General features: G+C 38.5%; 1 protein-coding gene across 1 annotated transcript in view; it reads left to right on the top strand.

Moving 5' to 3' along the window:
* Positions 1 to 16,285, top strand: part of USP34 (ubiquitin specific peptidase 34) — a 190,491-nt gene that overhangs the window by 47,990 nt on the left and 126,216 nt on the right. The window contains 8 exon segments of the mRNA XM_023734886.1: positions 6,274 to 6,399; positions 6,571 to 6,700; positions 7,369 to 7,404; positions 7,772 to 7,902; positions 8,197 to 8,840; positions 12,164 to 12,378; positions 15,337 to 15,452; positions 15,548 to 15,675. Of these exon segments, the coding sequence (XP_023590654.1) occupies positions 6,274 to 6,399; positions 6,571 to 6,700; positions 7,369 to 7,404; positions 7,772 to 7,902; positions 8,197 to 8,840; positions 12,164 to 12,378; positions 15,337 to 15,452; positions 15,548 to 15,675 (1,526 nt within the window).

Below are 16,285 nucleotides of genomic sequence, written 5' to 3' on the forward strand. Positions count from 1 at the left end.
GGCGTATGGATATTATCCTATCACTGACAGGGTTGTACTTCAGGATAGAGCTTGAAGTGTTCTTTTTGATGATGACTGCAATGCCGTTCCTCTTCAAGTTGTCATTCCCAGCGTAGTAGACCATATGATTGTCCCATTCAGAATGGCCAGGAGCAGTCCGCTTCAGCTCTCTAATGCCTAGGATATCGATGTTTATGCGTTCCATTTCATTTTTGATGATTTCCGATTTTCCTAGATTCATGCTTTGTACATTCCTTGTTCTGATTATTAACGGGTGTTTGCGGCTGTTTCTTCTCATTTTGAGTCATGCCACATCAGCAAATGAAGATCCCGAAAGCTTGACTCCATCCACGTCATTGACATTGAAGCTACTTTGAGGAGGCAGCTCTTTCCCAGTTGTCTTTTGAGTGCCTTCCAACCTGGGGGGGCTCATCTTCCTGGGGGGCACTATATCAGTCAGTGTTCTGTTGCGATTCATAAGGTTTTCACTGGCTAATTCTTTTCAGAAGTAGACTGCCAGGTCCTTCTTCCTAGTCTGTCTTAGTCTGGAAGTTCGGCTGAAACCTGTCCACCATGGGTGACCTTGCTGGTATCTGAATACCGGTGGCATAGCTTCCAGCATTACAGCAGCACTCAAGCCTCCACAGTAGGACAAACTGGTTTTTGTAATAGTCTCCTCAGTGTGCTATATTGGTAAACACATATATTGATCTTTGTTAATCTGATGGGAGAAAAGTGATATCATTGGTATTTTTAATTTGCATTTCCTTTAGCATGACCGAGGTTGCAAATCTTGTGTTTGAGAGCCAGTTTTATATGTCTTGGAAATGTTTGTTCATATTCTCTGCCTTTTATTAATTGGGTTGTTTGTTTTCTTCTAATTTCTGAGAGCTCTTTATCAGTAAACGTTGGTCTTGGTCTGTAATGAGTTTTGACTGTGTTCTGGTTTGACGCGGTCTTGCTTTGCTTAAGGTGTTTTTTTGCTGTGCAGTTTAAAATTTGTGGTTGAATTTATAAATAATTTTTTTTATGGCCTGTGGGCTTTCTGTCATGGTTTGAAATACCTTCCTTACTCCAAGATTATGAGAATTCCCTTTTAGTTTCTTCATGTACGTTTTCAGTTTTATATTTTATATTGTAAACTTTGATTCAGCTGGAATTTATCTTGGTTTTAGGTGACATATATGGATCTGGCTTTTCTTTATTTTTTTTGGTTACCTAATTGTTGCAAGTCCATTTGTTGAGTAACTTCTTTTCCTCAGTGATTTGAGGTAGCACTCTCATCTCGATTAGGTCAGTTTCTGGACTTTCTAGACTGATGCACTGGTATGTGTAGTCAGGATCAGTACCAGAGACTGGTAAACATGGCCCACCAGCTGGCTGCCTGTTGTTGTAAATGAAGGTTTATTGGTATACAGCCCGCCCATTCTTTCCCTAGCCTTCCACTGTAATATTTTTCTATCATAAGACTTTAAATAATAAACTTCACAAATCTTTCACTCTTTTGGAATTTATCATTAAATGCTTTCCAAATTTGAGGGAGTTTTGCATAAATTTATGTAACTTACTGGGATAATGGATCCCTGGTGGTGCAGTGGTTAAGAGCTTGGCTGCTAACCAAAAGATTGGCAATTCGAATCCACCAGCTGCTCCTTGGAAACCCTATAAGGCAGTTCTCCTCTCTGTTCTAGGTTTGCTATGAGTTGGAATCCACTCGATGGCAATAGTTTTTTTTTTTTTTTTTGGTTTTATTGGGATAATGGTTGTAGTTTAAGATGGAGCTAATAGCTTTTTTTGGATAGATTTTCATGTCTCAGTGGACAAGAGCCAAATTCCCTAGTAATTATAAGGGAGTTTAAATATCTGATTCCGATGTGCAGTGTACGCATTTTTATATGGGGAAGAGATTTATAATTTTTATTTCATTCAAAGTTGTTGTTGGTTTTAGTTAGGTGCTATCAGGCTGATTCTGACTCATAGCGACCCCACGTGACAGAGTATAACTAACTTCCCCGTAGGTGTTCTTGGCTGTAATCTTTAGGAAGCAGACTACACGGTCTTTCTCTAGCTGAGCTGCTGGGTGGATTTGAACTGTCTGTTGTTCTTTTAGCAGAAGAACACTTTAACCGTTGGCATTACCAGGGCTCCTTTCAAAGGGGTTACCCGTACTGTACCCGTTGCCATCGACTCGATTCCAGCTCATAGCAACCCTATAGGACAGAGTGGAACTGCCCCATAGATTTTCCAAGGAGTACCTGGTGGATTCAAACTGCCAGCCTTTTGGTTAGCAGCCGTAGTTCTTAACCACTGCACCACCAGGGTTTCTTCAGAGGAGTTAGTGATGTCTAATTTTAGAAACACTGATAGACAATCTTGTAGTTATTAGCTTCTGCGTGTGTACTTGTAAACAGATTTAGATTACACTTTATGAGACATTGCATGCTGTTAGCATGTTCACCTGTGAAGTTATGACTGTACTTCAGTCATAGTCTGGCCACTGCATTTCCAGTTTTTCCCATCTATTACATCTTATGATTTGAATCCTATGCCTTTCTGCTTTATCAGAAACTGTTAACATGAATGATTAGTTCTTTATCCCTTGTATGTTGAAACCTAGATTTCTTTGTGTGTGTGTTGTTGAGTCTCTTCATATGGCTTTGCTGTCCATTCGTGTTTAAGGAGGGTGATTAGTTAACTGATGTAGATATTCTCGTGTCATAAAATATTTTTCCATTAGACTTTTGACTGGCAGCTTTTTCTGGGGTAGGATAGAAGCGTAACAACTTGTATTCTTCTCTTTAGTCTCACCAGGCTTTTAGTTTGTGCGTCTTCTAAATGAGAGAATGAAAGAGGGCCCGGTATCTGGACCTAAAAGCTATGGCTTTCTAACTCCTCCCCCCGCCCCGGGAAGAGCCCTCTTCCGTAGATAGTATTACACTGGCTGTGGGGGAAGAGCTCTCTTCTGTAGGTGGTATTACGTTGGCTGTGGGGGAAGAGCTCTCTTCCGTAGGTGGTATTACGTTGGCTGTGGGGGAAGAGCTCTCTTCTGTAGGTGGTATTACGCTGGCTGTGGGGGAAGAGCCCTCTTCTGTAGGTGGTATTACGCTGGCTGTGGGGGAAGAGCTCTCTTCTGTAGGTGGTATTACGTTGGTTGCTCGTACTTGTCTGGTTGAGGGATGACCAACAGATGCAGTCATTTTCTGTAGAAAACTTCAATCTGCTGTTTTCTTCTCCATGTTTGTTGGTGTTCATCAAATCTGCTACTCCGAACCCAGAACCTTTCCTACTTAAATTGGGAAGATTGTCTTCCACCTCCTCTGTAGCTCCTTCACAACTTATTCTGAGCTACAGCTTTCTCTGTTACATTTATAAAGGTATTCTCATTCATTTTAGTCTTTCAAAGATTTGTTGAAATCTTACATCAAATCTGTTGGTGACTCTCATTGTTTCTGTGCGTTTTTTTTTTTATTATTTTTATTGTGTTTTAGGTGGAAGTTTACAGTGCAGATTAGTTTCTCATTCAAAAATTTATACACAAATTGTTTTGTGACATTGGTTGCATCTTTTTATTGCGAAATACAGTAATGATTGATTTCTTCCGTGGAAGATGAGAAAATTAGCAAATTTCTCCCACTTTCCCATTTCCACCTCCTAATTTTTATTATCTGTGTTATTTGTGGAAACCCTGGTGGCATAGTGTTTAAGAGCTACGGCTGCTAATGAAAAGGTTGGCAGTTCGAATCCCCCAGGCACCCCTTGGAAACCCTATGGGGCAGTTCTACTCGGTCCTATAGGGTCGCTGTGAGTCGGAATCGACCTGACAGCAGTAGGTTTTAGTTTTTTTATGTTATTGGTACTTTATCAAATTGCATATTCTTTAAATTTTACACTGTGAACATAATCCCTGCAATTGTTTAGTGTGGATTCTGTATTGAAGTGTAGGACTCACCACAAATCCTTTTTTTCCTCATTCCTAAGTTACTTGTATTTATTCTTCATGTGAATTTCACAGAATAGCCTCTTTTACTTGAAGAGAGACTTCTAGATGTCATAATATGGGTTTCTGCATACTTAAGAATATCTTTTTTCTTTGTATTTGAAGAACTTGACTGAATAAAGATACTTGAACTACTTTTATTTCCCTTTCAGAACTTTGTAGCAGACATCATTAGTAGTCCTTTGTTGTTGTTGGGTGCCATGGGGTGAAATGTGACTCATAGTCACCTTATAGGACAGAATAGAACTGCCCCATAGGGTTTCCTAAGTTGTAAACCTTTATGGGAGCAGATCTCTAGGTTTTTTCTCCTGCGGAGCAGCTGGTGGGTTCGAACCACCGACCATTAAGCCACCAGGTCTCCTAGTAGTCCGTTATTTTCTGACAGATAATTGTTTTTGTCTTTACTCTTTCACCAAGATATATAACCCATCATCTTTTGTCAGCTAGATTTTTTTCTCATGTAGTTTTTTCAAGAGTTCATTAATGTCATAAGGTTTTTACTTTTACTTTTTCTGAGTGTTTTGGTTGATGGCTTTTAACATGTATACGTTTTTTTTTTTTCCCCTCCCCGCCCCCCATAAGTAGTGATGGAGAATCTGTGAAACCAGCTTCACTGCCATCTTCACCTGGAACTTGAGCCATACAACCCTAATATTTTTTCTGTACTTTTTGACTTTGCTTTCATAATACCCAACATTTCAGCCTACCCAACATTTTTTCATTTCAGTTATAGAATTTCATTACTTTCTCTTAAGGGTCTTGTCACTTAAAGACAACAAATAAAGTCATTATCACAATTAAATCTGTTATAGAAATCCCATTTCCTTAAATGATTAAATTGACAACAATCAATAGTTTTCATGTACTCAGTTGTTTTTTTTATCACATTTTAATCGGCAGAGTATATTCTAATAGTTATTTGTCAAAAAGCGAGTTTGTAAATGGTATAGTGTGGCCTCATTATAATATTAATACTATATTAAAATTAACATTCTTAGAGATAACTGCCCCATAGGGTTTCCAAGGAGCGACTGGTGGATTTGAACTGTCAACCTTTTGGTTAGCAGCCATACCTGTTAACCACTGCGCCAGCAGGGCTCCATTTACAATATTAGTTAGTTAATACTGTATTAAAATCAACGTTCTTAGAGAAGACTTGCAAAAGGAGGTAACGTAATTTGATGACTCACTTCACTTTAAAATCAAATGATGTTTGTAATTTTGAAGTACGAAAATTGTTTTTGTTTTTTTAAATGGGCAGGTAGCAGTGCTGAATTAAATAGTGGTGTCGGAGTAAATAGTGTCGTTTATAAGAAGTCACGGCAACATCGAAATATTCCCTCAATATTATTTTATTTCACCTTCTGTTTCAGAGCTCGGTTGTGCGTATTTATCTTGTTGGGGAAGACAGCAGAAGAGAGTTCATATGTTTTTAGGTCTGAAAAATATAAAAATCAGTGTTTGGAGTAGAAAAACCAGCGTTTTCTTAATAGACTTTTTGAAGTATTGAAAGTAACTAGGAAAATCCCAGCTTTTACCTTTGAAAGCTCCCAAATTGAGATTTGTGGTCTTGTCTTACATGTGTTACTTTATCTTGATTTAGTACTTAGTAGCTTTATGGCTATACAAGATATACTTATCTTACGTGACATTGTAATGTTTAGTAGTCATATCTTTGTAAATTTGCTTTTTCTCATGTATTTACATATTTATGTTTATTATATTGAAGTAGTCTTTATTCCCTGGTTTTTTATTATGTAGATCTTTATGATAAGGGAATTTCTATTCTGTACACTAGTACAATAGAAGTGCTGTCTAAATACTTTATAAACATTTAGTATGAGAAATATAATACACTTAAAATGCTTTACTTAGTGTTCTCTCATAATTGTAACTTTATTTGTAAATGCCTACATTTTTATTCACCATTTAGCTTATTTTTATAGTACATAAATTTAATTCTGTCCTCTTCATACTGGGATTCTGGAAACTATTCATTGTGAGCTTCCTTTTTGTAGTTAGAAAATTAAACTTGTGGTTTATTTGGTTAAGATAAATATTGAAGGTAACATCTGTTTAGGTGGAATTTTAGTTTCACTCTTTTGTTATAGTGTCATTTATGATATTTGGTAATCAGCATTTTACCACCATACTAAAAATATTAGTGTGATAGCCAGCTGCTTGGCTTTATCAAAAAAATAACTTTTTAAAATATCAACTAATTTATTGATGTTGGGCAATTATTTTTGACTGTTGCGTCTGCTTTTATTTTCTAGTTGAAGCATTGTAGTCGGTATATACATGACTTATTTCCTTCACTCATCAAGAATTTGGATCCTGTACCACTTAGACATCTCCTTAATCTAGTCTCAGCTCTTGAGCCAAGTGTTCATACTGAACAGGTAATACCTTCAAAACATAATGGTAGTGTTTTGTAAAGTGAAAATTTATCTGTGATTTAGATAATTTAAATTGTAGTTTATTACTCTTAGCATTGTAATTAGGCAAAAGTGATACTACATTTGTTGATGATGTTGCCTAAAAGCTTCTAATTTCACCTTCTTTTTTTTAAGACATTGTACTTGGCATCCATGCTAATTAAAGCATTATGGAATAATGCACTAGCAGCTAAGGCTCAGCTGTCCAAACAGAGTTCTTTTGCATCTTTGTTAAATACTAATCTTCCCATTGGAAATAAGAAAGGTTAGTAAAGTATACAACATTTTGTAAGTTTTCCAAAAGTTATTAATCTTAAATTTGAAGTACTTCTCTGCTAGGTGGTTCCAGTTCAGCCTTAATTTTAAAATAAGTTTGGGATGGGAGCCAGAATGTACGTGAAAGGGTTAAAATACTGGAGCTAATGCTTTTGACGTACCCTTCAAATAAAGGACAGTAATAAAGTGTCAGTAGTCACTGGAGTTTCTACAGCCTTAGTGTTCTTTCCTTTAAGAAAAAAGAAAAAAGTTGTTTCATAAAAATTTGGAGCTTTTGTTTAGAAGAAAAAATGTTTTGCTTTTTTAATTATTATAAGAACAGAAGACAGTGATACAGTTCTCTGTGTTTTCTGTTTCAAAGTTTTCTACCATGTCAGCTGCTCTGTGTGTATGTTTTACATGTATAGCTTTCAAGGGCTTTCTAAAACTTTATCTACTTTTACCCCATGTTTCTCTCCTGACATCATATGCTACTCTCTTCGTAGGCTTTTCGGTGCAGGCACCCACAACAGCTACTCCAGGTGGTGGGGACTTACATTATTGCAGGTTTCCCCACCTGTGTCTCTGTTGATTATGTAATATGAACAACTGATAAGCTGTCCCAAAGAAGCTCAGTCACTTAGAATGTTTCCCTCCTGTTTTTTCCTTTTCCTTCAGAGGAAGAAGAGCTCAGAAGAGCAGCTCCATCTCCTTGTAAGTCGAGTCTTAGAAATGCATGGCAACATGACTTAGAGTTTTATTTTGGTGATCTTCTAGAGCTAATTGGTTTTGTGTAATAGTAGACCTTTACCAGAGTCATAAAGTTCATTTTCAGAAGGAGCTGTAAACCCTGAACTAGTTAACATCTTACTCCTTTTGCTTAAAATCATTATTTATCTTGACTTGTTATTGAAATCATGTCAATCCTCTTTAGAAATGACTGGCAAATGTTAACATGTTTCCAGATTATATCTTGGCTGCTAGTATAAAGTGTCGGCATATAGTTCAAGGAATCAAAGGATAATGTCTTAGATCCATGTTAACACAAATTAGAAGTAAAACCAGAAAGCCTCTTTTATAGGGTCACCTGCAGCTAGTCCTCAAAGCAGTGACAACAGTGACGCCCACCAGAGTGGAGGCAGTGACATCGAAATGGACGAACAGCTGATTAACAGAACCACACATGTGCAGCAGCGACTTTCAGACACAGAGGTATGAAAAGTGTTCCCCTGTTTAAAGGGGTTTGTGGGTTCCTTCCATGTTCATCGTTTCAACGGGGTATATAAACATAATGTATGTTGAGGCTTTTCTTCTCTTCCTAACAGTACATTTAAGTAGAATTTTTGAGGCCCTTTACTTTCATTTGAGTTTTCCATTTCATGTTGTTCAAAGGACTATAACAAGACCATGGCAGACTTTTAAAAAAGTGCAGTGTGTTGATGTGTTGGTTACTTTTTTCTTACTACTGTAAATAGTTATTTAGATCTTTCTGTTTTCTCAATACAGGAATCCATGCAGGGAAGTTCTGATGAAACAGCCAATAGCGGTGAAGACGGAAGCAGCGGTCCTGGTAGCAGTAGTGGGCACAGCGATGGGTCTAGCAATGAGGTGAATTCTAGCCGTGCAAGCCAGTCTGCTGGAAGCCCTGGCAGTGAGGTGCAGTCAGAAGACATTGCAGATATTGAGGCCCTTAAAGAAGAAGATGAAGATGACGATCATGGCCATAATCCTCCTCAAAGCAGTTGTGGTACAGATCTTCGGAAAAGAAAGTTAGAAAGTCAGACAGGCATTTGCTTGGGAGATTCCCAAGGCCCATCGGAAAGGAGTGGAACGAGCAATGGAACTGGAACGGACCTGGTTTTTAACACTGAGTCGATGCCGTCAGTAGATAATCGAATCCGAATGCTGGACACCTGTTCACACCCTGAAGATGCAGAACATGATATTTCAGGGGAAATGAATGCTGCTCATATAGCACAAGGCTCTCAGGATTCTTGTATCGCACGAACTGGGGACTTCCTTGGGGAGACGATTGGGAACGAGTTATTTAATTGTCGGCAGTTCATTGGTCCACAGCACCACCACCACCACCACCACCATCACCACCACCACCACCACCACCACCACCACCACCACCATCACCATGATGGGTAAGCCTGTTAAACATGCCTGTTCAGCCTCTGTCTCTTATAGGGAAGCAATTACAGCCTGTGCTTATTCAATGGTGTGTTGTTATAGATGGGTACTGCCCAGTAGTAATATAATGTGAAGTATAAATGCAAGCCACAAATACATAATTATAAATTTTATATTGGCCACATCTAAAAAAGCAAAATGCAACGGGTGAAATTAATTTTAATAATAAACTTTATATAAATCAGTATATCTAAAATATTATCATGTCTGCATGTAATCAACATAACAATTACTAGTGGGATATTTTACCTTTTTTTTGGCACTACGTCTTCAGTATCTACTCTGTAGTTTGTCCTTACAGCACATCTCAGTTTGAACTGGCTTCTTTTACATGTGACTAGTGGCTGTCATATTGAGCAGCACACATTTCGATATTTAGTTCCTTGTAATAATGCTTCAAAGCAGATAAAAGATTCCTTGTGGAAATATCCGCTGATGTGATCATGAAAAGGGAAATGTTGTTTATCTCCTAATCTTAGGGTATTAAGGATAATGCTCAATCGCTCCTAACAACAACAATATGTTTTGATTATTGCGAAATACACTCATGGTATTCAAAAGTAAGTGAGTCTGCCACTTACTAGTGGTATGAAGTAGGGCAAACTACTTAATTTTTCCTTCTCTCAACTTTCTCATCTGTAAAAAGGGAATAATGGTAACTCTCTTATGGGTTTATTTTGGAAATTTCATGGCTAATGTGATTGGCAGGTAAGTGCTCAATAAATGTTAACAACTATTTCTTATTATTGTTATTATAAGTAGTATTACTTGAGTTGACCGTAAAATGTGAATATATGGTTTAGTGGGATGATTTTTTTTAGACTTGGCAATTTGCTAGGTGTTCTAGAATTCACTTTGGTTGATTAGGGGAAGTACGTTGCCCTTTTTTTTTTAAATCTGTATTACTAAGCCAGGAGAGTTTAAAGCAAGCTTTCTCCACTTGGGTATTTTGACATTTTGAGACAGACAGTTCTTTGTTGTGAATTGACAGCATTGTGAATGCTGCCCTGTGCATTGTAGGATGTTTAGCAGCATCCCTGGTCACTGTCTCCAGTTGTGACAACCGGAAAGGTTCCCAGATGTTGCCGAATGTCCCCTGGGAGCCAGACTTGTCCCTGACTGGAGGTCCACTAGTTTACAGTCTGCCTTTAGAGATGCACACTCAGAGCTCTGCTCGCATAGCTGATAGGGAAGACAGAACTGAGGTGGACCAACCTAAGAAGTTACCTGAATACAGTCAGACACTTTGAGGGACAGAGTAGCAGGAGTAGGGGTCTGGGGACCATGCTTTCAGGGGACATCTAGGTCAATTGGCATAACAAAGCTTATTAAGAAAATGTTCTGCATCCTACTTTGGTGAGTGGTGTCTGGGGTCTGAAAAGCTTGCAAGGGGCCATCTGAGATGCATCAGTTGGTCCCAACCACCTGGAGTAAAGGAGAATGAAGAACACCAAAGACACAAGGAAAGTATTAGCCCAAGAGACAGAAAGGGCCTCATAAACCAGAGACTCCATCAGCCTGAGACCAGAACTAGATGGTGCCCAGCTACCACCGATGACCGCCCTGACAGAGAGCACAACAGAGAGTCCTGGATGGAACAGGTGAAAGGTGGGGTGCAGAACTCAAATTCTAGTAAGAAGACCAGATTTAATGGTCTGACTGAGACTGGAGGAACCCTGGAAAGCACGGCCCCTGGATTCTCTATCAGCCCAGAACTAAAACAATTTCCGAGGCCAACTCTTCAGACAGGGATTGGACTGGACTGTGGGACATAAAGTAATACTCGTGAGGAGTGTGCCTCTTAGCTCAAGTAGATACAAGAGACTAAATGGGCAGTTTCTGTCCAGAGGTGAGATGGGAAGGCAGAGAGGGTTAGGAGCTGGTTGAACGGACATGAGGAATCGGGTGGAAAGGAGGAGTGTGCTGTCACAGTATGGGGAGAGCAATTAGAGTCACATAACAATGTGTGTATAAATTTTTGTATGGGAAAAAATATATTAAAAAAAAACAAAACTGAGGTGGAATACGTTCCTTTTGGCATGTTGTAAATCTCTTTTAGTCCTAAAGCCCCACACCCACCATATACCTCACAAGACTTAATGGTTTAATTTTTCATTTTAGCCCTTGCCATTTTACATGATCTCCAGTAATTTGGTACTACTTGGTGAATCTCTAAATCGACTGTGAACTTTCCTTCTCTCTGTTATCGTTCGTCTTTCCATCTTTACATCCTTTATAGCATGAAGTGCAGTATGTTTTAGAAATATGTGCTTAATACGTGCTTATTAAAAGCCCCCAATTCCTATTATCTATATTTAGATTGAAACCTTAAATAGAAATATTTTCCTAGTAATGATTCTGCAGTTGTATGGATAAATGCAAACAAATTTTATGGCTTTACAATGTGTGTGTGTGTGTGTGTATGTTTTAAAATAGAGACCAAAGTTTATTAGTAGTTACCAGGGTTGGGAGGGAAGGGGAAAGGGGGGTTAATGGTGATGGGAAAATCACATTGACTAAGGGTAGGGTTGCACAGCCAATTATTGTGATTGCTGTCAGTAAGTTGTACACCTGTAAAAAGTTGAATTGGCAAAAGTTGTGTGATAGATACACTTACAACAATGAAAAAAAAAATGTAGCTGTTGAGGCTGCTTATGTACAACCAAAAACCTCATGGGATTTGGTTCCTTGGTTTGGAGGTACGGGGTCGTGGTTTCATGGGACGTCCCAGTCAGTTGACTTAATAAAGTGCTTAGTGCTTCTGTTGCACCCCCTAGTTCACAGTGTGATTTTGAATTTATAAAATTATGCTTAACAGTAAATATCACTAATCTTGCCTAAATTATTCTCTTTGAAGTTATTTTAGTGAGGTGTGTTATTGGGCCCAATGATAGATGTGTATATTGTAAAATTAATGAATAGTTGTGACATCGTGGGCTTTTTAGTGCTTGTAAAGCTCTCAATATTCCATATTGTTAAAATAGATGTAGCTTTGTTCTTGAGTGTGTTGTAACTTACACCAGACGTTTTAAGAGGAGGATGTTTTTGGGATTCACGAAGTGTGTTTAAATTTGAAGCTGTTAACTTTGTACTCATCTCTGTGTCACAGGCGTGTGGTGGACGACATGCTAAGCTGTTAACTTTGTACTCATCTCTGTGTCACAGGCGTGTGGTCGACGACATGCTGAGCTGTTAACTTTGTACTCATCTCTGTGTCACAGGCGTGTGGTCGACGACATGCTGAGCTGTTAACTTTGTACTCATCTCTGTGTCACAGGCGTGTGGTCGACGACATGCTCAGTGCAGACGATGTCAGTTGCAGTAGTTCCCAGGTCAGTGCGAAATCGGAGAAAAACATGGCTGATTTTGACGGTGAAGAGTCTGGCTGTGAAGAGGAGCTGGTTCAGATTAACTCACATGCAGAGCTCACGTCTCATCTCCAACAGCATCTTCCCAATTTGGCATCTATTTACCATGAACATCTTAGCCAAGGTGAGGTTCTTAGTGAAAGGAATGCACAGCTAATGTTACGAAAACGTAAATATTTTTGCCAAAACAACTTCCTTGTGGTAGTTGTCTTTCTAAGGGAATGGAATTTATAAATATTTCCATCTCGAATATAAATAAAGGCTGCATGCAGTTCCATCAGGAGCAGATGTACAGCTAGGAAAAAAAACATAGAACAATAATATGTCAGAAAATTACAGGTTTATATTTTACAGAATATGTGGTTGTATTAGATTTTATATTCAGAAATCTTACGACCTAAACATAATAGGACATCACAAAAGACCATTTATATGAAATGTCCAGAATAGGCAAATCTAGAGAGACAGAAAGTAGATAGTGATTTCCTATGTCCAGGGATGTTTAGGAGCGAAATGGGGAGGGGTGACTGCTGAAGGGCACGGGATTTCTTTCATCTGGGGTGATGAAAAATCTTCTAAAAATGATTGTTCTGATCATTCTAAATTTCTGTAAAAACGAATAGGACATAACTAGACTTAGAAGAATAGAGGTTAAAGAGCAGTAGATGGTTAAAGTGGAAAGGGAGAAAAAATAAGAAAAGAAACATTTTAGAGTAGGCAGTTTAAAAGCCTGTATCCAACCTCTTGCTTGGTTAAGTACCATTAGCTCTTGCCAGCCTAGACAATGGGTTTTGGTATGTTAAAACTAAGCAAAAAACAAAACCAAACCCGTTGTCTTCGAGTCCATTCTGACTCATAGTGACCCTATAGGAAAGTGTAGAACTGCCCCATAGGGTTTCCAGGGAGAGGCTGGTTGATTCAAACTGCCGAGCTTTTGGTTAGCAGCCAAACTCATAACCACTGCTCCCCCAGGGCTCTACTACATGACAGAGCAATTCCTGTCCTAGGTATTGACCCAAGAGAAATGAAAACATATGTCCATAACATGATTTGTACATAAATGCTCATATCTAATTTATTCCTAATAACCTCAAACTGGAAATAACTGAGAGATAAAGTGTGGTGTATTTACGTAGTGGAATGTTGCTCATTAATAAAAAGGAAAGAACTGCTGATCCATGTAAGACCGTGGATGAAACACCATTCTGAGCAAGAGCCGCTGGAAACAGAAGAGCACATACTGCCTGACTCCATCTGGACGCAGTTCTAGAACACGCAGACGTGTCTGTGATGATAGAAGTCTTACCAGTGTTTGCCTAGGGTTTGGGGATGGGGATTGATTGTAAAGGGTCGTTTTGGGGCAGTAGGAATGTTCTGTAGGTTGATTGTATACATCATTCTTCAATAAAATTTAAAAAGGAAACACCGAAACAAAGAAGACAAGCTACAGACGGTAAATGTTTGCAATTCACTTACCTTACGAAGGGCTCGTATTCAGAATATATAAGAACTTTTACAACTTAATAGTAAGCCAGACAACCTAATTAAAAAGTGGTAAGTGATTTATTTCACCAAAGAAGATATATGAATGACTGATAAGCACATGGAAAGATGCCCTACGTTATTAGTCATTAGGGAAATGCAAATTAAGACCGCAATGATGTTGTTCTTTGCACCTGTTAGAATGTCTACAATTAAAGAGTGACCATACCATGTGCTGAGGAGGCCATGGAAGAACTGGAGTTGGTATAGTTGTACACTGCTCACTTTGGAAAACAGTGTGGCAGTCTCGTACAAAGTTAAACATACACTTGCTATATGACCCAGCCATTCCACTCCTAGGTATTTACCCAGGAGAAAGGAAAGTCTACCGTACAAAGACTTGTTAACATGGCTGCTTCTAGCAGCATTATCCATAATAGCTAAAAACTGGGAATGATCCAAATGTTCATCAGTTGGTAAGTATATAAACAAACGTGGTATTCCACATAATGGGATAATACTCTGTAACTAAAAGGACCACACCACTGATGTCTGCTCCCACACGTATTAACCTCGGAAGACATGGTGCTGAGCTGAAGGAGCCAGACATCAGAAACTACATATTGTACGATTCCGTTACCTGGAATTTCTAGAAGAGGCACATTTGTGGAGATAGAAATGGACTAGGGCCAGGGAATGTGATTGGTTATTAACTGTAAATAGGTACAAGGAGCTTTTTGGAGTGATGAAAATGTTCTGTACCTTGATTGGGGTGATAGTTGCACAATTCTAAATTTAACATCATTGTACATGTACAATTTTATAGGTGAATTTTGTGATAAAGTTGTTAAAATAAAAACAATACAACATTTTGCATTAATATAATGGAACTAGTGAGCGTTTATTTAGCCTGGCATTCAAAAAGCCTGAATTATTGTAATGGAATCTTTGAATTGAAGACATTGTGTCAATTATCTCCAGTAAAAATAGCTGGTGTTTTGTTTTGTTTTAACCGGGGGATTATACGAGACTGCTTGGAAGAGCATGTAGAGGAAAGCTCTTTGGTTAATTATTTCACATAAATTGTCTTCTTTATGCTTAATTTAGGTTTCAGGTATTTGTAGTTCTGTTGACATATGAAAAACGTTAAATAATCATCCTTACCACGAATAGTGAAGAGACTGTGAAAAGAACACTTCTTTCCCTTTAGTCTTACCTAACTCTGAGCACTACTTTTTTGCCATTCCTAAAGCAAGCATTGTTGTGACGTGTTGTATTTGTTCTGTGATCTCTCTGAGAGTCTTAGTGCTATTGGTGGTTTGTTAACTTTGTGAGTAATTCAGTTCACAGCTGTACTCCTCTGTAAGTGTGTGCTGTGCTTTCACTTCACAGCTGTACTCCTCTGTAAGTGTGTGCTGTGCTTTCACTTCACAGCTGTACTCCTCTGTAAGTGTGTGCTGTGCTTTCACTTCACAGCTGTACTCCTCTGTAAGTGTGTGCTGTGCTTTCACTTCACAGCTGTACTCCTCTGTAAGTGTGTGCTGTGCTTTCACTTCACAGCTGTACTCCTCTAAGTGTGTGTTGTGCCTTCCTCTTTCAGGAACTGCAGTTCACAAGCATCAGTTCAACAGTAATGCTGTGACGGACATTAATTTGGATAACGTTTGCAAGAAAGGAAACACTTTGTTGTGGGATATAGTTCAAGATGATGATGCAGTAAGTTATTTAATAGAGCCAAAAGACTGCATAATTACAGCAGAATGCAATCAGGATGAACAGTAACTGTTTCATGTATGTATATTTTTTTGTAGGTTAATCTTTCTGAAGGATTAATAAATGAAGCAGAGAAACTTCTCTGTTCCTTAGTATGTTGGTTTACAGACAGACAGATTCGAATGAGATTCATTGAAGGTTGCCTTGAAAACTTAGGAAACAACAGGTAAATAGGAATTTAAGATTCTTTATAGAATTTCATAGTAGTCAGCGTTCTTTTGTGTATTCTCATTGACGGGATTGTGTCAGTTTCATAGCATATAATGTACTGTTATCCATCTGTTTTTTAGAACGTTACGATTTCTGTATTAGATTTAAGGACTTCTTTCACAGGGTTAATAGTTTATACTCAGTCTTGCTCTTTTCAGCACCGTTGATCAGATTTCCTCAAACAGAAACAACGAAATAATACTTCCTCTCTCGACACTGAGAACACAGTAGTGGTTACTGTGTTCTCAAATCACAGTTGAATGTTCTTGAACTGTGTCCTGTTATGTATAAGGGAAGCTGAATATGATACGTGAGGTTAAACTTAAGCTGAAATACTGTAAACATGTTGATCATGGCGTCGGTGTTCCATCTGGGCAGGTCTTTTGTCTGGACTTCTGCAGTGCATGAAGATTAGGTTAGTGTTTCTGCTCCAGCTCGACTCCTGCTTCATGCTTCTGTATCCTTTTCATTGGGGTTCAGATGATTACCGAAGTTCCTTGATTTTCAGCTGTCCACTGATAACACGGTTTCATGTCTCCCTTGAGCCATACTCCTTTGATAGCGTT

Source organism: Trichechus manatus, unplaced genomic scaffold (assembly GCF_000243295.1).
Source record: "Trichechus manatus latirostris isolate Lorelei unplaced genomic scaffold, TriManLat1.0 scaffold00005, whole genome shotgun sequence".
Classification (NCBI taxonomy): domain Eukaryota; kingdom Metazoa; phylum Chordata; class Mammalia; order Sirenia; family Trichechidae; genus Trichechus; species Trichechus manatus.